The 26,820-nt window shown below is 36.2% G+C and overlaps 1 protein-coding gene across 4 annotated transcripts in view; it reads right to left on the bottom strand.

Moving 5' to 3' along the window:
* Positions 1-26,820, bottom strand: part of BDP1 (B double prime 1, subunit of RNA polymerase III transcription initiation factor IIIB) — a 78,714-nt gene that overhangs the window by 14,882 nt on the left and 37,012 nt on the right. For 3 of the 4 annotated variants that reach the window (XM_043489245.1, XM_043489243.1, XM_043489246.1), the window contains 18 exons: positions 26,074-26,258; positions 25,402-25,624; positions 23,664-23,842; positions 22,559-22,766; positions 21,489-21,625; positions 17,795-17,993; positions 17,347-17,534; positions 16,148-16,535; positions 15,393-15,518; positions 10,307-10,343; positions 9,738-9,833; positions 7,804-8,032; positions 7,164-7,324; positions 5,039-5,189; positions 4,651-4,831; positions 2,926-2,989; positions 2,350-2,533; positions 1,394-1,598 (listed from right to left, as the gene is read on the bottom strand). In XM_043489245.1, the coding sequence (XP_043345180.1) occupies positions 1,394-1,598; positions 2,350-2,533; positions 2,926-2,989; positions 4,651-4,831; positions 5,039-5,189; positions 7,164-7,324; positions 7,804-8,032; positions 9,738-9,833; positions 10,307-10,343; positions 15,393-15,518; positions 16,148-16,535; positions 17,347-17,534; positions 17,795-17,993; positions 21,489-21,625; positions 22,559-22,766; positions 23,664-23,842; positions 25,402-25,624; positions 26,074-26,258 (3,141 nt within the window). The remainder of the gene's footprint in view (positions 1-1,393; positions 1,599-2,349; positions 2,534-2,925; positions 2,990-4,650; positions 4,832-5,038; positions 5,190-7,163; positions 7,325-7,803; positions 8,033-9,737; positions 9,834-10,306; positions 10,344-15,392; positions 15,519-16,147; positions 16,536-17,346; positions 17,535-17,794; positions 17,994-21,488; positions 21,626-22,558; positions 22,767-23,663; positions 23,843-25,401; positions 25,625-26,073; positions 26,259-26,820) is intronic. The other variant, XM_043489244.1, reaches the window with a different exon arrangement.

Raw genomic sequence — 26,820 nt, forward strand, 5'->3', positions numbered from 1 at the left:
CAACAAACCAAATTGAAAAAAAGGGTAAAGAATATAGTCATGTCACAGGAAAGGAAATAAAATGGATCTTAAGCATATGAAGTGAAGTGAAAGTCACTCAGTTGTGTCCGACTCTTTGTGACCCTATAGACTATACAGTCCATGGAATTCTCCAGGCCAGAATACTGGAGTGGGTAGCCTTTCCCTTCTCCAGGGGATCTTCTGAACAGAGGGACTGATCCGAGGTCTGCATTGCAGGCAAATTTTTTACCAGCTGGGCCACAAGGGAAGCCCTAAGTATATGAAAAGGTGTTCAACTTTACACATACTAAAAGAAATTAAAAATTATTATGGAATACCATTTTTTAAACTATTAGATATAGAAGAATACACCACTTCTGTTGTCAGCTATAATCTAAGGACTACTGGTCTTCAACCATCCTTTTGAGAATATAGATTCTAATCTTTCCATAGTGTAGTACCTTATGATGAGTATCAGAAACAAAAACGGAGAGGGTGCTAAACAAACCTACAACACAGAGGCCAGTAACTGAGTCCGCACAGTACTGTCAGGCATCCCTGAGGTTTATGATTGAGCTCAAGAAGTCTGTGTATTTTGCAAGGAAACATTTCAAAAAGAAGAGACAGCAAAAGAAATGCCCTGGAACATGAAGAAATATGGTGTACTCAAGAAACTGAAAAATGGCCAATGCAGTTAGTAAGGCAGAGACCAGCACAAGATGAGATGAGACACAGAAAACAACCAAATGAACAAACAGGGCCTTAGAGGTTCTGGTTTTATTCCTAAGAGCAATGGGAAGCTTTAAGCATTATGATAATGGCAGTGATGATATTCCCAGGTGGCGCCAGTAGTAAAGAATCCGCCTGCCAATTCAGGAACTCAAGAGTCGCGGGTTTGATCCCTGGGATGGGAAGATACCCTTGAGAAGGAAATGGAAACCCACTCCAGTATTCTTGCCTAGAAAGTCCCATGGACAGAGGAACCTGGCGGACTACAGCCCAAGGGGTTGCAAAGAGTCAGACATGACTGAGCGCCTGCGCGTGCACACACACCCCCGTAATGATATCACTATTGCCATTTCACACAATGGGGAACTCATTCAGTATCGTTCCTAAGATTCCACAGCTCTTAACTGGTACAGCCAAAATCCAGATCTGTATGATGCTTTCAGTCTTATCTTTAGCCAATGACAATGAACTGGGAATGGGTTTCCTGAGTAACATCCGTCAATTTTCACCTAGAACTAGTTGAAAGTAAAAGTCCAAAACCAGTTTTATCTGGATTATTTATGGTAGAAACTATTAGAACTATGTTTATATAAAGAATCTAAAGGAAGAACAGAAATAGGTCCATTAATATGGCCATCTTACTTGTTTAATGATGCCATCTTACCTCAGAGGTATATTTTTGACAATCATCTATGGAAGTGAGTGAAGTTTTTTTGGCAGGAGGGACATGGTCACTTTCATCAAGGCTACAATGATATCTCTTCCTAGATACAAGATCCAAATTAGCAGCAGACTTTTCTGAATCATCTCTTTCAGAATTAGATAAACACATGTCATCTTGACCAACTGAGGTTACTGGAAAACTGCTACTGCATAGAAAATACACACACAGTAAATCAATTACTTAATGATGTTAAAGGCTGAGCTACTCTCAAGAAAACTGCCAAAGAAACTTCTAAGTAACTAATATATATATACATGGCCACGGCCACAAAAAACGTTAGTTTTCGGCTCCATTCATACTTAAAAGCTCACAACTTAAATTCCATAATATTGAATTAAATCTGAGGCATAAAATGTTTTGTCAGTAAAGTTAAATTTTAGTCTAAAATATTTCTTCCTAATATGAAAGGCTTCATTCAATTTCAGATGTTACTTGATAAGACAATTAGGCATCTTAACCAATGACTATTAAAATACAGCTTAAGAATTTTACAGCAAAGAAAATAAGTATCACAAATATTTTAAAGTGCACCCTCGTTGTACTATTTTTGTAAATTTCTGTGAATGTATATTTATTTCAGTATTTAAAATTTATGTAAATGTATACAATGTAGCCACATCTTTAACACATGATATTTTATGATCCACACTGCTAATTTTTTTTAGCTTTCAAAATACTTAAAATACCAACAAAGTTTCACACAAAGTATCATACATTTAAATGGCAACTTTATCAGATACAAAATCAGTAATTTTTCTCTAACTTATCACATAATTACTAAATAAGATCCCCATGACAATTACAAATAAGGTTGGTGAATGGCTTGTTCAATCAATACTACTCAATTCACAAACCACCCCTTCCTCCTAGCAGAAGCAGGTCAGATGATTCATTACCTCGTGTCTTCTCTTTCTTTTGTATTCACTGATTTGACCAATATGGGCGCCGGCAATAAAGGATTTGGCATTAACTGCATGGTGCTATCAGCATATTCTTCTACTGCATGGGTTGGGATTTCCACCAGAGTTAAAATGAAAGCTTGTTCATCCTCACCATCCTGATGTACATTAACTAGATTGACTATCAAAGTTTAAAAGTTAGAAATGAAAAGCTGAACCATGAAATGACAGAAAATCACTCATTTATTTCATTTCTAAAAAGTTTCATGATAATTTATCCAAAAGCACAAAAAAACTAAATTACACCCCTCAAGAAATAAGTAAATAAAAAGTAATTTCATAAAGGATAAATATGATTCTCTATTGAGAAGATTTACAATTCTTTTTTTATAAGATTTATAATTCTGAATAACAAAGCTTATATACAAAATATTTCAAGTGTCTTTTTTTAAAAAAATTTAAGATCATCGTAGACCAACAAAACTGCTTTTTCTTTTTTTCTATAGTCAAATGGGGAGTAAGTAAAAAACATATTATTAAGCTCTACAATACCACTGAAGCAGATTATCATACCTGTTAGATCTTGAAGATTGTTTACATTCTCTTGCTGGACTTCTGGAATATTAGTTGGTATACACTGCCATAGAAAATTAAAAGAGTAAGGTTAACCAAATCTAAGTTTTAAAAAGAATTCCTGACAATGTGAACAGTTATTGTTTCAAAACTCAACAACTTAGCTAATCTAAGCAGAGAATTTTTCAGGTGTTTTGAAACTTTCAGATGTACCAATAAAATGTTGATTCATTTAAATAAACACACATATATACACAAAGCAATTATGAATAAATTGTTAAGTATGTGTGGAATATGAAACGATTTTTGAAGTAACAGAAAAGGGAGACACAAAACCCTCAACCTTCTCTCTATCCCCATCTCAGCAGCCACCACACCATCAGGAGGTGACATGTACATGGAAACAAACTGGTCTCTTTGCCTCCAGCATGGCTCCATCCAATCAGTTTTCCACAAAACTGTAAACACTGTTTTCTCTAAAATGCAATTCCAATTATAATTCTCCACTGCTTAAGATCCTGAAACTTTCATTTTGCAACCAACAATGTCAGTTAATTGATTAAGGCAAGAATCATCAATGCAAACTAAATTACTAAATGGAAAAGGTGCTATTATAACGGAGAAATCTGGTGGGTACCCCAGTGATCAGTCAGTATCACCAATAACGGGATAAACTGATATTATGTGTCCCCTGATAGGATCAGTTCAGTTCAGTCACTCAGCTGTATCTGACTCTTAGAAACCCCATGGACTGCAACACAGAGTAAAACATCACCTACATAGTAACTCTTGCCAAAAGACACTTAACTTGAATCTATAATGAGGAAGCAATAAAAGAAATCCAGATTGCAAACTAGCTTGGACTCCAGCTTACTTTCAAATGGTTTGGCTTTTTTTAAAGTATCTACCAAGATGGAGAGCAACACAGAGAGAGAGTAATGTTTACAGCCAGGAATGCATGCAAATGAGGCAAAACGTTAACAGATTTCTGTGTCAGATTCTTGCAACTTTTCTCTAAACTTGAAATTATTTTAAAATAAAAAGTAAAAATTAAAAAAATTGGGCAGTAGGGGAAAATTCTGTAACTTTGGATATAACCCAAACTCCTTAGCAAGCCATAAAAACTCCTTTTATGATATGTCCCCAAGCTGCCTAACTTTATCTCTAAGCACTTTTCTCATTTATATCCCACTCACAACTATATATATAGTCCCTGAGCATGTCATGCTATTTCACACTTGTTCTTCGTACATGTTCCTCTCCCTTCACCTGGCTAATTCGTACTTGTTCTTCCAGATTAAGGATTTGCTCAGGGCTGGATGCACATTAGAATAACTATGGGAACTTGAAGCAACAATTCTCTCTGTACAAAACACTTCCTTTTTTAAAGCTTGTACACAAAGCTAACCATTGGTTATTTTATCTCTATGTTCCAGAGACTAAAAACACACTCAATAAAAATTCTACCACATACATTCTCATAAACGCAAAATTATAGGGAAAGAAGAAAAGATTAGTGGCTGTCAGAAGCTGGAGGTAGAGAGAAAGGAGTGACTAGAAAAGGACACTGGAAAATTTTGAAAGTGATGGAATTGTTTATGTATCAGTTATATAACGATATATGTTTATCAAAATTTGTCAAATTATACACTAAAAAGGGTGAAGTTTATTGTGTGTAAATTACAACTAGCTAGTCACTCCCTGTTATATTTTACATTCTTTTACCTTTGGCACATTTAGTGTAAGCACAGGGTCTCCATTAAAGTCCTTTCCCAGAGCCTCTTCAACAGAGCTCTCACCAAGACCCATGCCCAAACCGAGTGTGTGGGGCCCTGACTCAGAAGAAACAGCTGGAGCAACTGATGATATCGGAACTTCTTCAGATCGCCCTTCTTGCTCTTCACCTCTGAAAAACAGGTTAGTATGTCTCTGAAATCAAGGAGACAGCCACAGAATAATATTTAGAGCTGGTATGTCAAGGTTCATCTCATTTAATGGTTTCCCAACTTTTAAGATATACTAAATGCAATAGAACAAATTTTTATAGCTACCGCTTATGGTCATAGTTGATGCAGAATATGAAGCAAATCCCAGAACATCTCTCCTCTTTTACCTTTCAGTTAGGTGTGTTTCTTGTGAAATACTGGTTTCTTCAATATCATGTATAGACGCCACTTTGCTCTGCTCTGCATTCTCTGCTGCTGTAACCGATCCAAGGTTTTTATCTTCTAATTCTGTTTCTTGAGAAGCATTTTTCTCAGAGTCTTAAATAAAAAACACATTTAAAACATAGACTTTACAAAATAGTAAAGTCAAAATCTCCACATCAGAAATATATTTTTTCAAAGATCACTATACAGTGGCTCTTCCAAACTTCTCTTAATCCAAAAACCAAGTTTTTACACATGGCAGAAAGGTGGTCTGGGCCAATTACACTTTTTAACATAAATGAGATAATTAATGAATCTGCACTGCACCTATTTCACTCCTGGCAGCCACAACAATTATTAGTTCAGTTCAGTCGCTCAGTTATGTCCAACTCTTTGAGACCCCACGGACTGCAGCACGCCAGGCTTCCCTGTCCTTCACCAACAACTATTATTTCTACTTTATTGTAACAGCAGTATAATCAGAAACACACACAAAGAGTAAGTTTAGAGAAAGGTACTCATGAGGTCTGGCTGGTTGCACCCTAGGGGAAGTGTTGGGGAGGGAGCTGATCTGTAAAGAATAATGTCACAAATGGGAAGACAATGACGTCTATATAAAGAGGTAACTGGACCCTGCACACTAAGAGATCTTCTGGGTACTGCTCAAGCCAAATGAACGAATTTACTAACTGAATCACAGGCACTGCTGGCTCAAAGAAAATACCAGATTGTTTTCCCCAAAACAGGGGGAAAATGATGCTAGATATTCAGATCCTCTACACATGGAGAGAAGTGAATACAATCTATGCAGCCTACCACTGCTTTTCCTGCTCCCACTAGTTCCCTAAGGGGTTGGGACCTTGGCAGGAAGGGCAGATGGAAAAGGAAGTGGGACTACAGTTCAACATGTAAGTCACAATATAGTGAGGCCATTGAAAAAATTGAATAAATGAAATTGAAAAAATGGAATAAGAGCACTATGCAATCATATGGAAAGACTTTTTTTTAATATAATAATCTTTAAAAATGGAATGCACTAACATATAAAGAACTCAATAATGAAAAACAACTCAATTCTAAAATGAGCATGGATCTTGGGAGACATTTCTCTAAAGAAGATATGCAAATAAGCGCATAAAAAGATACTCAACATCATTAGTCAAAAGGGAAATAAAATGCAAATCAAAACCGCCAAGATAGGACTTCACACCCACTAAGACAGCTATACTCAAAGAGACAAATACTAACAAAGGTCTGGGTGGATGCAGAGAAATTGATACCCGCACCGAATGTTGGCAGAAATATATTATTTATAAAATCTAAAAGGTGAATATACTAACCATTGAACTGTACATTTGGGGGTGGGGGTGGGGCTATGCACAGCTTGTGGGATTTTAATTCCCCAACCAGGGACTGAACCCATGCCCCTGCAGTGGAAGCATGCAGTCCTAACCACTGGACCGCCAGGGGACTCCCAAATTGTACACTTTAAATGGTGAATTCTATGGTATGAGTTATCTCAACAAAACTGCCACTTTCAAGAAATGCTGGACAGTAGGTATAATATGCATGTATTTTTGTTCTTGTTGAAAGGAATATACATGTGTGTACATATATGTGTGTGTGTATATATATACATACACCTTATTTAGATGCTCATGTAGATAAAGCATTCCTAGAAGTCTATAATAAAAACTGATACTGGAAATGGGATTAGGGGACTGGGAACCAAGAAAGGAAGGACTTTTTAAAATTTTTCCCTTTTGGGTCCTGTCTTGTTTTCTGCCACGTGCATGTATGCCTAAGAAATGTACACTTGAGTATTCAACAGACACAGAGAAATATACATATATATATATATATATAAAGAGAAAGTCTGATCAAGTAAATATAGTGAAAGCGTAACAATTATTGAAACTAGTTGGTGGATTTATGGGTATTTTATAGCTCATTCTACTTTCTGTATGTTTTAACTTTTTAATAGTTAAGTTAAAATAATTGCAACAACTGAATATCCCATTTGAAATGACAATAAAACTTCTTGTGACAAAGTAATTTTGTAACTTTTAAGGGAACAATAAAGTTTACCTCTTTGAATTTCCACTTCTTCTCCTTTAGTTACAAACAGACTAGGAACTTTCTGATGAGCACCAAATCTCTTGGTCCCTAAAATCTTCTTAAGATTTGGCTTGGGCTTGGCAAATCTACTTCTCCTTCTCAAATTATTGGTCACTTCAAAAGTTGTAGTCCTAGAAACAGGTGAGAAGAGAAATTGATCAACTGTGGAAAAATTCTCTCACACTGATTCCCTCTATCCAGCACTGGTAGAGTTAAATGCCATCTTCTCAGGAGCTACATCATTTAGGGTGTTCATTTCTTAATGACAAAATTATTACATGGTAGAAATATCTAAAAGCTTTGAGAAAGGAAGAGAATCTGGACCAGGTCTGTAAAACAGGGACTATATTTACATAGGACTATTTCTTTAAAGCTTAAAACATGCATTGTGGTTCATTTTAATATGTAAACCATTAAACTAAAATCAAAATCAGCTAATCCTTACTTTTAAAGGGTGAAAAATTAGCACTGCCCACTTTACATTTAGTTAACTATTACTCAAAGTTATTAGCCAAACTGATGGTTGGTTTACATATATTTATTAATTAAACACTGTAATTTATTTTGTAAAACTCAAAAAACAGTAATAGTTTAATAAAGCAAAATAAACCTGGATGATGTAGTGCTTTCCTTTACTTCTTCTGTCAAACCAATTTCTTCTTTAGTATTCTGTTTATCCACATCCAATACAGTCATGTTTTCTTCTACTGATGGAGATGTACTGCGGACAGGTGAAGAAGGCTCCTGGCATTCGTGAACACTTTTGAGATTTGCATTATCTGGGCTGAAAGGAATATGGCTTTGAGCGACTGAAGGAGCATCTGGAAGTATGCATATTCCTATTGCAGAAAAACCAGAAAATTAAAATTGGTGCAATACAAATAGACGTCCAAATAAATCCTTCAACATGCAGCAACTGCCAAGTTCTATTTTATTTTCTTATATATATATATATATATTTTTTGCGGGGGAATGCAGCCGCCACCACACTGCCCAGCATGTTGGATCTTAGTTCCCTAACCAGGGGCTGAATCCGTGTCCCCTGCAATGGAAGCACAGAGTTTTACTCACTGGACCACCAGGGAAGTCCCTAATATTTTCTTTTTTTTGAGTGAACAATGTGTTAAAGATTTATTAAATTCATTAAGGAGAGGACTGAAGGAATGATAAAATGGGTAAAACACATTTGAGAAACTAAATATCTGTATTATTTTTAAAGTATGCTCTTTCTGGCTCCAAGTTTAAATTTATGACCTCATATCTCATGCAAGCAATTTGACATGTTCTAAGTTTAAAAACTCTTATAGACTGAAACTGTTATTATAAATAAAAATAAATCTTTTTGTTGCTTTCAGTAACTATATAACCTCAGATGAATTTCAAGACAGGATTATCTTCATTTATGATTTTTTAAAACCAGTTTTTTACATGCTAGACATTTGTGACATATTGCAATGCAATACTTTCCCACTGAAAAAGGGGTCCTACAGAGAACGCAAATCAAGAGACTTCCCTGATAACTATAGAGTTATGGGCCTAGAAGGCTGACACTTCAATGGCAGGTCGCTCATCAGCAGTTAAAATAATTAACAGCAGCATTATTAACATAATTATCCATTTAATATACTTAAAAGTAGAGTGGGCTTCCCAGGGGACACAGGGGAAAAGAATCTACCTGTCAGTGCAAGAGACACAGTTAGATCCCTGGGAAGCAGGAAATGGCTACCCACTCCCGTATTCTTCCCTGGAAACTTCCATGGACAGAGGAGCCTGGGGGGCTACAGTCCACAGGGTCGCAAAGAGTTGGACATGACTGAGCACGCGCACGCGCACACACACACACACAAAGTAGAAGGTCCTTTGATAGTAAAGACCATAGACTAAAATAAAATACTAAAAGTCTTGGTTGACACGTATTTAGACTAACATAATAGTCTAAATAATCTCAATGACTGCTACTATCCCTTCACACTGTATTTGACTGTCATGTAACTGAGAAGTCTATCTAAAGCAGCAGCTCCTTTGCCAAAGAAACATGTATAAAGTGATCAGTGACCAATGAACTTAGCTGACAAATGATACTTATGATGATAAAGGTAGAGGATTCAGTAGAGTAACTACTCCATGCATACACATTATCCTTAGTAAACCCAGTGTACTATGTGGAAATAGAGGCCACTACATTTGGAGGGCCAAGTAAGCAGGATGGATCAATACACGTGTGCGTGCGCTTGTGTGTGCTTAGTCGCTCAGTCGTGTCTGACTCTTTGCGACTCCATGGACTGTAGCCTGCCAGGCTCCTCTGTCCATGGGGATTCTCCAGGCAAGAATACTGGAACGGGCTGCTATGCCCTCCTCCAAGGGAGCTTCCCAACCCAGGGATCATATTCATACATATTACCTTTTCTGGAAAAACAACAAAGTGACACTAACTTCAAATATAAAAAGGCAGATAGTCACTTAATATTCAAATATGAATATAATCTCTTGGACATTGTATTTTAAAGGTTTCTTCTTTTGTTAGGACTCCTCTTTTATTCTTACCATCACTCTGTTCTGGGCTGATCTCTGACTGCAACACCAGATCTCCCATAGTCAGTAGGGCTATGGCAGCTTCAGTGCTCCCATCGTTGGTATTTTCTGAAAAACCAAACCAACATTAATAGAAGAATGAATCTGGAAAATTAAGTTTGTTTGCTTAGAAAAGAATTTCAATGTAGGTGTTTATCCTCTATTAACAAGTTTCCATACCACTAACCCCTTACAAGGGTAGTGTTCCATTCAGTTTATATACTACAAACAAAGAAAGTGTCAACTGTTGACTTTAACCCACTGAAAGTGCCTCCTTCCCATTAAATAACTCAATACCTTCAAAGGAAATAGTCACATCTGTGCATTAACAGAGAAAATACATACTTCTTTATTAAACAGTTAATCACTCTCTAAAGCAGCATTCCAAGAATCCAAGTTTCTCCTAGAGATAATACATTCACCTGCTAAATCTTCTCCTTCAACTTTTCAGCAAACTGACTCATTTACTATCACCACTGCTAAATCACTGTGCTTGCTGGGGTTACCCAAGAATTTTTAGCAGTTTCCTTATTAACAGTTACCTGTGTCAGCCTGGGAATCTTCACCTACAGTCATTTCCTAAAACAGCAAAAGGGAAGTATTAATAATATCTTCTGTATTTTCCCAAATACATGTTCTGCATATCAAAAAGCACTACATTTTACAGGTCTTTCAATGCCTTTGGTTACAATGGAGTAGAAATTTATAATTATTTATAACATTTCATAAACAACAGAAATGCAGTTTAACAATCAAATATTTTCAACTCTTGCTCCTTCTTTTACCTTTTCCTTATATGCAAATTTTAACTGTGGTCATATGTAACAAGCACCTGCCTTTCTTATTCACTTTCATAATCCTTCAACTTTAGTCGTATCTGCTACTAGTTTTGACCCAATGGACAGCAAGGTCTGAAGAATATCATGAATTCTTTATACTACAAGTTGGCTTCAAACTTAAATAAATTTTAGCAAATTAAGAATGTATAGGGGTTTCTCTGATGGCTTAGTGGTAAAGAATCAATCTGCCAATGCAGGAGACTTGGATTCCAATCCCTGATCCAGGAAGATCCCACAGGCCATGAACAACTAAGCCCATGCCCCACAACTACTGAGCCTGTGCTCCAGCCTGGGAGCCACAACTATTGAGCCCACATTCTGCAACCACTGAAGCCCGTGCGCCCTACAGCCCCTTCTCTGCCACAAGAGAAGCCACCAAAATAAGAAATCCGTACACCACAACGAGAGAGCAGCCCCTGCTCTCCACGGACTAGAGAAAAACCAGTGCAGCAATGAAGACCGAGCACAGCCCCAAAAATTAAGTAATTATTTAAATAAATAAATAATTTATTTAAAATTCTGATTTTTTTTTTTTTTTTTTTTTAAAGAGAAGTTGTTACAGGATCTCTGCCCAGCATGACAGCATGAGGAGCTCTGCTGGCCCTCTCCCCAGTGAAACTGGCAAAATTTATTAAAGAGCCACCAGTTAAAGCCTCTGGACCTTAAGAGCATAAGATGTATATATGTTTGAAAAATTGTTGAAACTTCAGTAACAAAGGTGAAAGTCCGTGGTATTTGAACTAAGACTGTTCTCCCCCTCCTTTCAGCTGAGTGAGGCAGAAACTCTACCTCAGGCTGCTGCAGCCAAGAAAACTGGGCCCCTTTTCCCTGCAGGCCACAGCTGGAGGGCTTTCAGTTCCTGAGATCACAAAAATGTGGTATCAGATTATCAGAGATAATAGCTTAGTATTTGTTATGAATACGGACAAACAAAATCCTCCATAAAATACTAGCAAATTGAATCGAACAACATATAAAAATTATATGCCATGACTAAAAAGATTTTATCCTGGGGATGCAGTTTTTTGGTTTAACATCCAAAATTCAAACCAATGCGTTACATCATATCAATACAATAAAAGACAACAATTACATGATCATCTCTAGAGGTGCAGTAAAAGCATATGACAAATTCCAACAGTCTTTCATGATAAAACACTCAACACAAAGTAGGAACAGAATGGAACTTTTCAATTTGGAAAAGGGCACCTATGAAAAATCCACAGCTAACATCAAACTTAATGGCGAAAGACTGGATGCTTTTCCCTTCCTATATTCAACACTGTACTGGAATTCTAGACATGGTAATTAAAGCAAGAAAAGAAATAAGACATCCAGACTGGAATGTGTGATAAACTGAATTATATCCCCCAAAAAGACACGTTGAAGTCTTAACCCCCAGTACTGTGAATGTGACCTCTTTTTGAAAAAGGGTCTTCCCACATATAATCAAGTGAAGATGACGTTATAGTGGATTAGGGCTAACCCTAATCCAGTAAGACTGCTGTCCTTATAAGGAAAGCAGACACACATACAGGGAGAAGAACATCATGGGCAAAGGAGGCAGGGCTGGACTGTGTTGCCACAAGCCAAGGAATGACAAGGACTGCCAACAACCACCAGAATGACCATCAGCAGGGGCACCTTGGTTTGGGAATTCTAGCCTCCAGAACTATGACAGAACAAGTGTCTGCTGTTTTAAGCCACTCAGACCATGGTCCTTTGTTACAGTAGCCCTACAAAAGGAATGCAGAAAGGCAGAAATAAAACTACTTCTATTCGCATATGCCATAGTCTTGTATGTAGAAAATCCTAAGGGCTCCACTAAAAAACTGTTAGAATAAATGAGTCGAGCAAAGTTGCAGGATATAAGATCAATATACAAAAATCAAATGCAATAAACAAGCCAAATTTGAAATTAAAGAAAATAATTCCATTCACGATAGCATGAAAAATAAAAATATACTTGCAAATGAAGGAAGTGCAAAGTTCATACTCTGAAAACTACAAAACACCATCGAAAGAAATCAAAGAACAGGTAAGTAAATGGGACTATATTCCATGTCCATTGACTGAAAGACTCAACACTGTTACAAGGGCAATACCTGCTCCTCCAATTTATCTACAATTCAATGCAATCCCAATCAGAATCTCAACTGACATGTTTATAGAAACTGATAAGTTGATTTCAAAATTTATATAAAAAATAAATAAATAAAATTCATATGGAATTGCAGCAGACCCACAACAGCCAAAATAATCCTAAAAACAGAAAAAAAGTGTAAGTCACCCTATTTTAAATTCCCAAACTTACTACAGAGCAACAAAAAACAACAGCGCCTCTCCAGTATTAAGGCAAACAAATAAGCCCATGGAACAGAACCGAGAGTCCACGTATCTGCAGCCAACTAATTTTTGACAAAAATAAAAAACTTCAATGGGGAAAGAACACTTTTTTCAAAGAAATGATGCAACCATTAGACAGTCATAGGCACAAGAATGAACTGGGACTCTAATCTCACACCATATAAAAATTAACTCAAAATGAGGAAAACTCCCTGGCAAGCCAGTGGTTAGTACTTGGTGCTTCCCCTGCTGGGCACCCGCGTTCAAGCTCTGGTCAGGGAACTAAGATCCCACAAATCGCATGGCATGGCCAAAAAAAAAAAAAAAAACAAAACTCAAAATGGATTAAAGACTTAAATGTAAAACAGGAGTAAATCTTTAAGACCTTAGCTTTGGGAAAGGATTCTTAGATATGACAGTAAAAGCATGAGCAACAACAACAAAAACAAATAAATGGAACTCCAAGTACTCTAAAAAATTGTCAAGAAAAAAAAATAATAAAAAATAAAAAACTGTCAAGAAAATAAAAAACCCACAAAGTGAGATAAAACATTTGAGAATCATATATACAATTAGGAACTTGTATCAAGAATATAAAAAAAATTCTTACAACTCAATAAAAAAAGACAAATGGACCAAAAAAAAATTTTAATAGGCTAAGACTCCAAACAGACATTTCTCCAAAGATATAAAAATAGCCAATAAAAGCACATGAAAAGATGCTCAACATCATTAATCATTCGAGAACACAAATTAAAACCATAATGAGGTATCATTTCACACCTACTCTTGATGAAAGTGAAAGAGGAGAGTGAAAAAGTTGGCTTAAAGCTCAACATTCAGAAAACTAAGATCATGGCATCTGGTCCCATCACTTCATGGCAAATAGATAGGGAAACAGTGGAAGCAGTGTCAGACTTTATTTTTTTGGGGCTCCAAAATAACTGCAGATGGTGATTGCAGCTGTGAAATTAAAAGATGCTTACTCTTTGGAAATAAACTTATGACCAACTTAGACAGCATATTAAAAAGTAGAGACATTACTTTGCCAACAAAGGTCCATCTAGTCAAGGCTATGGTTTTTCCAGTGGTCATTTATGGATGTGAGAGCTGGACTGTGAAGAAAGCTGAGTGCCCAAGAATTGATGCTTTTGAACTGTGGTGTTGGAGAAGACTCTTGAGAGTCCCTTGGATTGCAAGGAGATCCAACCAGTCCATCCTAGAGATCAGTCCTGGGTGTTCATTGGAAGGACTGATGCTGAAGCTGAAACTCCAGTACTTTGGCCACCTCATGCGAAGAGCTGACTCATTGGAAAAGACCCTGATGCTGGGAGGGGTTGGGGGCAGGAGGAGAAGGGGACAACAGAGGATGAGATGGCTAGATGGCATCATCAACTCGATGTACATGAGTTTGAGTAAACTCCGGAGTTGGTGATGGACAGGGAGGCCTGGCGTGCTGCAATTCACGGGGTCGCAAAGAGTCAGACATGACTGAGCGACTGAACTGAACTGAACTGAGGATGGTTACATCCAAAAAATAAAATAAAAAAGTCAGGATGTGAAGAAACTGGAATTTTCATACACCACTGGTAGGAATATAAAATGATGCAGTAACTTTGGAAAACAGCCAGCTAGTTCCTCAAATGATTAAACAAAGTTACCATATGACACAGCAATTATACTTCCATGAATGTACCCAAGAGAAATGAAAACATATGTCCATACAGAAACTTGTATGTGAATGGTCATAGCAGCATTATTTATAATGGCCAAAAGATGGAAACAATCTATATCTCCATGAACAGATGAATGAATAAAGACCATACTATATGTTTACGTCCAGAATGAGAAATCTATAGAGACAAAAAATAGGTCACTGGTCGCCCAGGTCTGGGGAAAGTTGGAAGGAAACAAGGAGCAACTGTCAATGAGCATAAGACTTCTTTTTGAGGTGACAAAAAAAACTCACTGTGCCAATATCTAAAAACCAATGAAATGTATACTTTAAATGGATGAACTGTATGGTGTGAACTGTATCTTAATAAAGCTGTTTTTTAAAAAAGTTATAAGACTTCATTTATAAAAACAAGTTAAATACCAAGCAAATAAATGAGCAAGAGTGCGCCAAGCAAAAGGCAACTAAGTATGTTTTAGATAATTGAAATTCAGTTTATATTTAATGCATCAGAATTTTAACATAAGTCTAAGAAGATATTAAGAGCTATTCCCATACACAAAAATCTATACTTTTCAAGTCAAATATAAAATCTATAAATTATTCACTAGTTTGTACCATTTACACTTTCAGCTCCTAGAAATAATAATGCCAATCATACTAGTTAAGAACTAACTGTATGTAAACCTACAGCTTTCAAAATAAACTTTGAGTCTTTTGAAAGTAAACAAAGAATTAGAGGTAAAACATAATAAAACAGATGCTTACAACTGATAATGCATTCAAATTTTCTTCTTGTCTCATTTCTTGAGGAATCACATCTATGTTTGATGAAAGCTGATGTTCAACAACAGTTATGCATCCTACATCTGTGACATTCGTGGGGATTACAAGCTGCCAACATGAAAAGTTTCATTATTTCATTTTGGCATACCATCACAGGAAAACAAAACGAATCATAAAATAAAATATTAAACTGAAGAGATAATTCACATTCATATACAATTTAAAAACCTAAAATATAGTAATTCTTATTGATTGACATCATCTTGGCAAAAATGAAACATTTAAGGTTTTTTAAGAGTCTGTGATTCTTAAGAACGGAAAGCAAAACCTCCAGAGCTAGTCTTCTTAGTACCTAGTATTTTACTTTCCATTATCCCCAACTTGTCCCTACTTCCCCACCATTTCTCTCATCAGTCTGTCAACATTTATGAAATGCTTCCTAAAAACGAGAGGGCTATAGGTACAAGAATACATAGCTCAATAAGACAAGCTGGTCCCTGCCTGCAAGTGAAATTAATTTGGCTTAGTATTGTTACACTCACTACCTTGAGCTGGGCCAGAGCTGCAGGGGCTGACCAAACACAGGAGGTCACACAAGTCTATTTCTACTAATTTAGGCCCCAAACAAATTACACTAGTAATCCTCAGATTCTAATATCACTAAGAGAAGAGATAATGATCCACCAAAAGCAAAAAACAAGTAAGATAAAGTTCCAAGGATTCCAAACTCAAACTACCTCTTCCATAGTTTCCTCAATCTGAACAGGAACAGGTTCAGGAGATCTGAGACCAATAGGTACAAACACTGGAGCTTTGTTTACTTCTTCGGGAGCAAGATGATAGCTTTCTTCTTCATAGTCAGACTCAAAGTCTTCACTGTCATCTTCGTCTTCTTCCTGGGAAGCGCGAAGAGTCACCAGCACAGACCTGGGAGCTCTGGGTTCCTTCTTGGAGGTCTTACTCCGACTTCGTTTTGAGCCACGCCCTTTGGGGATGCTGGGTTTAACCTTTCGACGTACTCGCCTTCTACTATGATCTATCTCACGCTCAGAGGCAGAAGAGAGAGCTCTTCTTCGATCCAGAACAATTCTAGAGTTATCTGGTTCTTTTAACAATTGTGGGGAGCTGGATGTTTAATCAAAATAGCAACATAGTCATTATGTGCACAAGGATGATTATAATGAAATCTCAACTTTTAAAGTGAAATCTCAATTCAAGCCATTAATATAAAATGCTCACCACCCATTCTGTCAACACATGCTGTGAAGAGAATGAGAGGAATTTACAGTTACTAGTTTCTCACTCAAGAGTTAAATCTTAGTTATCTAGCTACAAATTTTTTACAATAAGTTTTTAATTGTGAGCCATTTTTCCCCTTGTTGTTTAAGTGATAATGAAATACAAGACTGGGAATCATTAGAAGAAAAAAGGATAAAGAACATTGGGCCAATAAATACAAAATAAGAGATCAAAAAGTCATATTGTTTATCTTACTAAGTAAACAGATTAAGTTAAAAGAAAAAAGGAAATCCATCACAGCAATTTTTTTTTAGAACTTAGGCTCCCTTCCACTTTCCTTGAAAACTGTGGGAAAAGGGTACCCTTCACTTGTGTTTGTGACTCCATTCAAATTAGCATCCTAGTTATTTAGGCAATACACACTACTCTTTAGTCAGGTTTCTACTCATGTCTAATATACTCAATACCCAGAAATTTTTAATGTAGGAAAGAAAAATCTTTCAGAGATTATTTTTAAAAAGTAAATTTGAGTAAATAAAAATCAAAAGTGGGAACGAAACAGACCTGTCAATAAAAAACAACCCATACTTCTGTTAACAAATCATCTTTCTACTCATCAATAAATTAGAGTAGGGCATCCATAAGGAATATTATTTGTATTTACTATTCTGAAAGTACTTGTTAAACAAAACTTTACCTTGGTTTACTGATACACTGCTTTTCAACAACTGCACACACAGAATTATCCCCTCCAGTCTTCTCTCCAACACTTCCAGATGGTTCAAGTTCTGATGGAGCATCTTCTTTTGCCAATCCAGTCTCCTTGGAACCGACAGAATCTTTTCTTGCTGAAACCTCCGGAGATGTCAGAAACTCAGGTTTTCCCTTAAATTTAAGAATAAACAGCTGATATTATCATGGAAACAATCTGTATGGTAATTTGGTTTGGTAGTTTGGCTTAAAGCGCTACACTTGCACACATATACACAACTGACTGGTTTCTAAACTATCAAAATATTAGGAGAGTCTATCAGCTTTCATGAAAATAGTTATAATACAAAAAGCAAAATTATTTTTTAAATGTTCTCTTTCATGATATTGATAAACAGAGCCCACTAATAAAAAAAAATTTTTTTCAAACTTACTTTTTGAAGAAGCTGGCTGTCAGAATCTTCACGCTGCGACAAACTATCTTCTGGCTTTGCCTTTCTCTGATCTGCTCTGTCTTCTTCTATGTCTGATGCTTCTTTCTTACTTTGTGCTCTTCCCAAATTTGGCTTAGCCCTTTGGAACTGCCTTCTTACCATTTGTGGTGGACTAGGAACATACGTTTCATGTCCATGTCTAGAATGAAATACAAATCATGTTGAAGAACCAAATTCAGAATTCCTGTTGATGCAACTGCAGTTAAACAATTCTGGGTACAAACCAATTCTATGTTCAAAGGACTATATATAAACAGGCTATAAAACTAAACATATAAAACGAAATCTCATGTGCTGATATAAAAGAACATTAAAAGCTTTTATAACTTCCACTTAGCTTGAAGAATAGTTTCACATTAATATTTTGATATTCAATCTTTCTTAACTTTCATTCACTGATTCTGGAGTGTGGTTTCATGCTACTTTAAGTAATTTTCAGAGAAATAACTAGATACAAAACAAAAATGCCAGTAGTTGAAGATGGACTTCATAATGACACTTTAAATAAATCCCTCAACTGGGCTCTGAAGCATGCACAAATATACACTGGTCCCAACAACCTTGATTCTTCTAGTTCAAAAGCAGATTTGAAAGCTAGAGTCTGTTCTCCCACCACATGCCTGTCAGCTCATAGAAAAGGGTTTCCTGACAGCCAATGTCATAAAGATCAAAATAAACCCATATGTATCTGCCAAGTCAGAGAAAGACAAGGTTTTAACATTCAATACAGCAGCCATAGCTCCCAAGGCAACACAAACAGCTATCCTAAAGTTTCCTGGGAAATATTTAATAACTGGCAACAATGTGAATTAAGAAGTTTAAAACTAATATAATCTGGATAAAGAAAAACTGGACACGTAAGTATCAATCATGAGTTCTCTGAAAGAGCTGCATTAAAGACTAATCTTTTCCTTATTTCTAATAAATTACCTAGACGACAAAGTAGTTACATCTCTAAATGTTCCAATCCCGCTAAGTTCATCCAGCAGTGAAACACCAAGGAAGTTCATAAGACGTAACAAGGTTATGATGCTAGCTAAAACATTCAAGTGTAGGCTAATGTATTTGGGAAAACGTGTTATATTAAAGCATAAGTAACTTACAATCAAATGTGATTCTACAAAGGTACTTAAGAATTATTAAATACATATATAAGCTCAATCTGCTACTAGAGTTAAAAGAGGTAAGAAACTGCTTGACATAAGAATATGCTAACTTTAAAACTAGACTGAATATATACTCTGAAGAAAGTATCAGTGATGGTAAAGCTAAAAGCTGGAAAGGAGGGTGGGGAACTTTCCTGGAGGTTCAGTGGATAGGAACTCACTTGCCAATGCATGGGACTTGGGTTCAATCCCTGGTCCGGGAAGATTCCACATGCTGAAGAGCAACTAAGCCCATGCACCACAGCTATTGAGGCCTGCAAGTCTAAAGCCTCTTCTCTGCCGCAAGAGAAGTCACCACAATGAGAGGCCCAAGCACCGCAATGAAGAGTGACCCCCACTCGTCACAACCAGAGAAAGCCTTCTCGGCAACAACAAAGACCCAGGGCAGCCAAAACTAAATAAGTAAACTAAAAGGGGCAGGTGGGTAAGGGGTTTCCATATAGAAATTTTAAAGTTTGGTCTCGCTTATTAAAAAATATGAAGGCTGAGTGTAAAAAGGAATCTGCTAGTCTAAAAGTCATAAATTCTAAAAATGCTAAGTTTAAAAACTAACTTGCCAATGTTACTTTGAGCAAGCCATTTAAATCCAGGGAAGCCCCATTATAAATTACAGTCAGTCATAAATGAGGTATTAGGAAAGGCTGAACTCAAAGGTCACTAGTCTTTAAAGGCTCATTTAGAGCAAAAATCAAAATCCTGACAGTGGTCCCACATAACCTGTGCTTCTCCCACTGAGTCTTTACCTTTCATATAACTGCTCCTCCCTTCCCCTGTTTCACACCAGCCCTTTATGCTGGCCCTCAAACATGTCAGACCTGGTTCTGCCTGAAGTACTTCTCAACTGCTGTTCCCTCCTTCCCCACAAATCCCTTGACTTGCTCCTGCACTTCATGTAGGGCTTTTCTCCAAGGGGACCCTTGCAATGAAGCATTCTCTCATCACGTGCTAATTAAAATTAAAGTTAAAGATTTAGTCTTAAAAGAAAAACAAATACAAAAAGGCTTTTTAAGACACACATACACACACATAAAGGGAAACAAAAGAAATGACAAATTCATACTAAAACAGTAAATGTTTCACGTAAGAAGTCTGCCTTAATGAAAGTAGACTGTTTATACAGTTAAGCTAAATCAATAGCATAACTTGTTCAAACAGATGATATCATGCCCAAATCCTACTCTTACAGCTTCACAGAGAGTGAAAAAACGATACAGAACCATTTCTTTTTCATTTCCCAAAAATCAACTTAATTCCATATAATTAAAGCTAGAATGCTCAAAAATCAATTTGCAAGTGCTGAAGACATTCTGGAGGAAAACTAATAAATATTCACTAAAACATGACCTAGTTATAAAAATAGTGTAATAAACTAAAATGAGATGGACCATGAACCATATCAAGAAAGAGAAGATTTTAAAATTTTCCTTACACATTAAAAAAGAAACTAACAAATCCTAATTTAACATAATCAATAATAAAAGAAAGTGAAAGTGAAGTAGCTCAGTTGTGTTCAACTTTGCAACCCCATGGACTGTAGCCTGCCAGGCTCCTCCGTCCATGGGATTCTCCAGGCAAGAACACTGGAGTGGGTTGCCATTTCCTTCTCCAGGGGATCTTCCCGACGCAGGGATCGAACCCGGGTCTCCCATACTGCAGGCAGATTCTTTACCGTCTGAGCCACCACGGGCTCGTGTATCAATAATAAAATAGATTGCAAGTAATAAATAAAAGGATTAGTTCTAAAATATCTTCAACGTCTAGCATTCCATTTAAAAGATAACATTCTTATCATTTGGCATGGGACACAACTCTAAGGACAGCACATGGGAAGTATTTTACAGCACTTTCTATTTATGAGTTTTATCAGTAGGTTGTAAATTTCTAAAGATGCAAAGAACTTAAGAACCTCTCCCATAAAAGTTTACTTTAAAAAACGAGGATGCGTGCCAAACTTCTCAGCTAAGTTATAAACTAAGAGAACACCAGTCATGCAATTCTTACAGTATTTGAAGAAGCAGATTTTTTAAAATTTTATTTATTTATTTTTGTCTGTGCTGGGTCTTCACTGCTGCGCATGGGCTTTCTCCAGTTGCAGTGAGCAGGGGACACTCTCCAGCTGCACTGCACAGGCTTCTCAATGCAGTGGCTCCTCTTGTTGGGGAGCATGGGCTCCGGGGCATGTGGGCTCTAGGGCGCACGCTTGGTACTTGTGGGGCACAGGCTTAGTTGCCCTGCAGCATGTGGATCCAGAATCAGGGATCGAACCTGCATCCCTGCCTTGGCAGGGGGATTCTTAACCACTGGACCACCAAGGAAGTCCCAAGAAGCATATTTAAAATATTCTAATTTCATAATTATTTTTCTTTCAAAAAACTTATGAAATGTGAAATTACATAAAACCAATTATTCAAATATCCAACCTTTATCTTTGAAAGATTTTACGAATTTCTGATTAAAAGCAAACTCACCTCATCTTTTCACCTAAAACATCTACTTTGTTAATATGAAGGTTTTCTAAAAGAACCTGACTCTGGTTTTCAGACATTCTGCCTTCTGACACTTCAGAGGATACAACTTCAATTTCGGTTGCAATTTGAGAATTTGGCTGAAATGACAAAACTATATTAGTTGTTTTTTGTTTTTTATTTTTAGCAACAGAACATACTTCCTAAAATATTTCCATCATTAAGAAAGGTATTTAGGTTTTTAAAATGAAATCTCAAACTTGTGTATGCAATGTTCATGTTTTGCTGCCCAAAACAAAATTTCCAATTCACAGAGAAATTTTCAATCATTGCAGTAATACATTCATGTAATGCGTTAAAAACTACAGTAACCAACTGTTGCGAATCTCCTTCCCAAAGAGTTCAATACGTTTGTTTTTAATTGGGGGAGGGGGCAAGTAAGGATTACAATCACTTTATTTTAAATGTAGATTTTCCCTTAGCAGAGAAAAAAAGAACAGAAAAACAAAATCTGTTGAAATGGGGCATTAAACTGCTTGAGATTTCTTTCTAATATCAAAAGCTCCATTAATAAGAGATTGATTAAATTGTCATTCAAAATAGCAGAATGTTACCCAGCAGTTAAAAATTATGTACCTTCCTATCTCATGACATGGAAAACCACTTAGTAAAACAAGGGAAAAATAGTAAGTCACAAAATAATATGCATACAATGATTTTATTATATAAATTTATGTAAGTATGCACACATGCATGCATGGAGATATATCTGGTAAGATATATCAAAAGGTTTTCAGTGGTTGCCTCAGAGTGGTGAGACTTTGGGGTAATTATTGTATTATTTTATACTGATTGAACATTTTTGTAATGAACAGGTTCATTAGTGAGGGGAGGGGAATCTATTTTCATAAAAAAAAATCCACAACAGTAAATCTGAAACAAAAGTAAATACGCTGTGTGTTAATTAACTAGAGTAAATATCAGGTGCTTATATTCTAAGCCAAGTCTGAGCTACCATTTGATATTCTAATATGCATTAAAGGGCTTGATTTAATTACACAGCAATAACTCACCACAGGCAGGAATTTCTTTCCAGTTTCATCTTTTTGTAGTGTCTTTTCTTCCTTAGTTGTTTCTCTGGTTTCACTTTTTTCTATTACTTGCCTCGGGCCAGCCTTTCTTAAGTTTGGTCTGGGTCTCTGAAGTCGACCCCTTACTAGTGGAGCAGTTTGGATAACCCTTTCCTTTATTCCTTGTTCAAAAGTGTTTATATTATGAGTCCTAGAAAAGCAGACAGGAGAAAAGAGAGAAAGCGTGATTGTAAAAGATGAAAACTACTGTAAAAATATAAAATTTGAATCTAATAAAACTATAAAAACATTTTGCACAGTAAATGAAAATTAAATTACTTTCTGATTATATCTCATTTTATTTAAAAAAAGTTATTTCAATTCGCAAAAGGTAGTGAAGTTACCTACAATATCCAAATTCATAGTAATAGAAAGTACAATGGTGGCTGCCAGGGAATGGAGAAAGGGGCAACGCGAAGTCCCTCTTTACTGGGTCCAGAGCTTCAGTTTGGGAAGAAAAATGCTCTGGAGATAAACAGTGGTGGTGGTGCACGATTCACTGATGATGTACTTTCTGACCCTGAACAATACACTTAAAAATGGTTGGACAGTAAATTTTACATGTGTCTTTGTTTTTGTTCAGTTGCCAAGTCGTGTCTCTTTCCTGACACGCGTGTAGCCTGCCAGACTCCTCTGTCCATGGGATTTTCCAGGCAAGAATACTGGAGTGGGCTGCATTTCCTTCTCCAGGGGATCTTCCCAACCCAGGGGTCAAACCCACGTCTTCTGCATTGGCAGGCAGATTCTTTACCACTGAGCCACTGGTGAAGCCCATATGTACCTTACTATAATTTTTAAAGAGGTAATGAGGTATATTTTTTAAATGCATTGCTTTGTATAAGATTCTAAGCAGCTAACAGTGAATATAAGCAGGCAAGTGTTAAAACGTGTTAACTAAAACTGATTTTCTAACTTAGGCAGTCTGTCACATGAATAAAAAATTAACCAACTTTTCTTGATACTCACTTTTAAACTACATTAACACATCTTAAAAAAAAATGAACACTTGATTCTATTTTAGATTTTTTTAAAAACTATCACTTTTTACCCCACAGAGACAAGGAATTCCTTTTCCTGGGCTTGTGTAGACTGAGACTCCGCTTTAGATTCACAAGAACTCGAAGGTGAAAGGTCCTTTTCGGTCTGCACACATGGTAATATCGCTGTCTCCTCTGGACCGGGATCTAATTTGTCTTTTTCTCCTGATGTCATTCGAGAAGCTACATCCTAGAAGGTAGATAAAAAAAATTTCATCGAGGGTTGGTAAAAGTATAGGGAAATAAGAACTTTAATAAACGATTAGAAGAATAAATTGATACAGTCTTTGTATACAATAGGGCAGTATCAATCAATAATTTTAATCCCCAGCAATTCTACTTCTAGAAATGTATCTTATAAAAACACTCAAGTAAGTATCTAATAAATTATAACAAGGATATTTACTGTAGCAATATAATAGTGCCTCAGAAAAGAAAAAAAAAAAAAACTGGAAATAAGACAAATCAGTAGGCAACTGAATAAATAAATTATAATTTCTTTACAATGTAACAGCAGTCATTTAAAAGAAGTTTAACTTGTATATACTGATCCAAAAAGACGTTCACAATATTGTACACGAAAAAAAATATAAGATATGGTGCTATTTTTGGAAAACAATGAAAATACTAACACATTCTATTATTATAAATAAGTATCTATACAGAAAAGTTTAGGTAGATATATTTAAAACTGCTACTTGGGATTACCTTGGGAGGAAGAGACGGAACATTATAAAGGACTAACTTTTTAGATGACTTTTTTTTTTTAATTTGAAATTTTTATAATTGGATAAAATAATCAACAGAAGTGATTTAGGGGGTTGAGGAGGGGGCCATGCCATGGAGCTAATGGAATTTTAGTTCCCCAGAGACTGAACCTAGACCCTCAGCTGTGAAAGCACAGAATCCTAACCACTGGACTGCCAGGGAATTTCCATGATTTATCTTCTTTAAATATAAGATTAGGAGGAAAAAGCACAAATGTTCTCAAGTATAGTAAGAATTAAGCTGTAAAAGAACTTTAATTCAAAAACGTACTTTGTATACTTACAGCACTCAACTTATGAGTGTGAACGTTTTATTTCAAGGTTTCTGATGCTGTATCATACTTCTTGATCTCTTACAGACTAAGTTAATCAAGAAAATAAAAATCATCTCCTTTAACTCATATCAAGCTTTTAACTTTTTATTTCACTTTCACAACAGGGTGAAATAAAGATGGATTGTCATTCTCAATTTCCTTGTGAAGAAAGTGGCTGCATTACATGGCTTATGGTCACATAATGAATTTTAGGTCACATAATGTAGTTCAATAACCTGAACTACAGTTGAGGCCTCTTAAAATCCTTCCCCTGATATTTGTCCATCGTCAGAGATTTGAGATTCTTACAAAAACCATGCGGATAATGAGGCACATTAAGTACAGCAAGAACAATATCAAACACAATAAAAATTACATGAGAAGGACTTCCCTGGTGGTCCAGTTGTTAAGAATCCACCATCCAGTGCAGGGAACTCAAGATTTGATTCCTGATCAGGGAGCTAAGGTCTCGTATGCCTCGGGGCAACTAAGCCCGTACTGTGTAGCTAAAGAGAAGCCCACAAAACCATGTGCTGCAACTAAGACCCAATGCATCAAATACGTTTTTTAAAATAACCAGAAAACATTTGCAACTTTTCACTCCAAATGTTTTACTTTAATAATTGTAATAACTAAGACAGAAAACCTCCATTTTAAATAACACTCACATGTTGAGAAGGGAGAGTACCCGTTTGTTCACAGTTCTGCTGTATCACAACAGTCTCCGTTTTCTCAGCTTCCATTTCCTTCCCAGGTGCATGCTTTTCTGCTTTCGTAGTCTCTCTTTTTGAAGCTGCTCTTGCTAAGTTTGGTTTAGGTCTTTTGAATCTACTTCTCACAAAAGGTGTCAGCTTAACTTCACACGGCGTCTGTTCTTGAGGAAGAGATTTGCTTTTGGAACAAGGATTATCAAGCTTTAGGATGAAATGAAGGGGCAGTGGGAGTGGAGTCTTAGGACAACCTTAGAGACTGGCAGTAAATATTTAACTCTAAGTCTTAACAGGAAAACAAATTGGACTATTTGGTAGATTCTGAAAAACATGAGTGGTACAATCCAGGAATAAGCCCAAGAATTATATCATCTTTGCACAAAGAAAATACAGGTTTGTCACACCTGTACTGACTTAAAAGTATGTGTTGCACACAATTTTGTATGTTGGTGATTCTCACCATCTACTGTCAAAATGACCTCCAACTTCTCCCAGTTTTCCCATAAACCAGCTTAAAATTTTCAACACTGTGCTACAGATGGTATGTCTTAAAACCTTAGTTTAACATAATCTGCAAATATAACTTTATATGCTTTCTCTTCAAAAGCACACAGACCTATATACTTGTACCTTAAATTAATATCTGAAAACTGCTCTGGAACACTTGGAGGTCGCATCCTCTGGTCTTCTATTTTATCAAGTTCAGAAGACTGTGAAGAAATGTTCAAATGACTCAACTGACTTGACACTTCCTTTTCAGAATTTTTTTCTTCTACAGACGTATGAACCACGGATAGCACTTCCCTGCCCAAGTCCTGGAAATAAATCAGCACATATATTGGGTTGGCCAGAAAGTTCGGTCAGATTTTTCTATGAGAAAACAGCCCATGGTAAAACTGAAATCAACTTCTTGGCCATCTCATACATTTCAAACAAAAGCCTATATATTCTATTGTCTCTAAAAATATATAAGTTTGGAGGTTTTTCATTTTTAAATAAAATGAAATTTAATTTACAAATGTTGAAACACAGAATTTGGGAAAGTCTTTCTATATATTGCACATTATGTTTTTTCCAAACTACAAATGCCATTACCTATCCAAAAAAAATTAGAAAACTAGAAAATGTTAGAGTATCTTCAACTTCAATGAACTGGACACTTTTAATAAAAGGAACTTTTAAAAGTAAAGTGAAATGAGGTGGGGCATAAAATAAAGAGAAAAACTAATACAGGTACAGTCAAAAGAAATAATTCCACTGTATGTTCATATTAGGGTTAGCACAAATTCAGTCCAATTTCCTATACTACTTTTATCTAAGAGTAACTTTAAACTGACATTAACAACAGTAACTTAAAAAAAAAAAAGGAATTAAAAA

The sequence above is a fragment of the Cervus canadensis genome, chromosome 16, assembly GCF_019320065.1.
Source record: "Cervus canadensis isolate Bull #8, Minnesota chromosome 16, ASM1932006v1, whole genome shotgun sequence".
In the NCBI taxonomy this organism is placed as follows: Eukaryota; Metazoa; Chordata; class Mammalia; order Artiodactyla; family Cervidae; genus Cervus; species Cervus canadensis.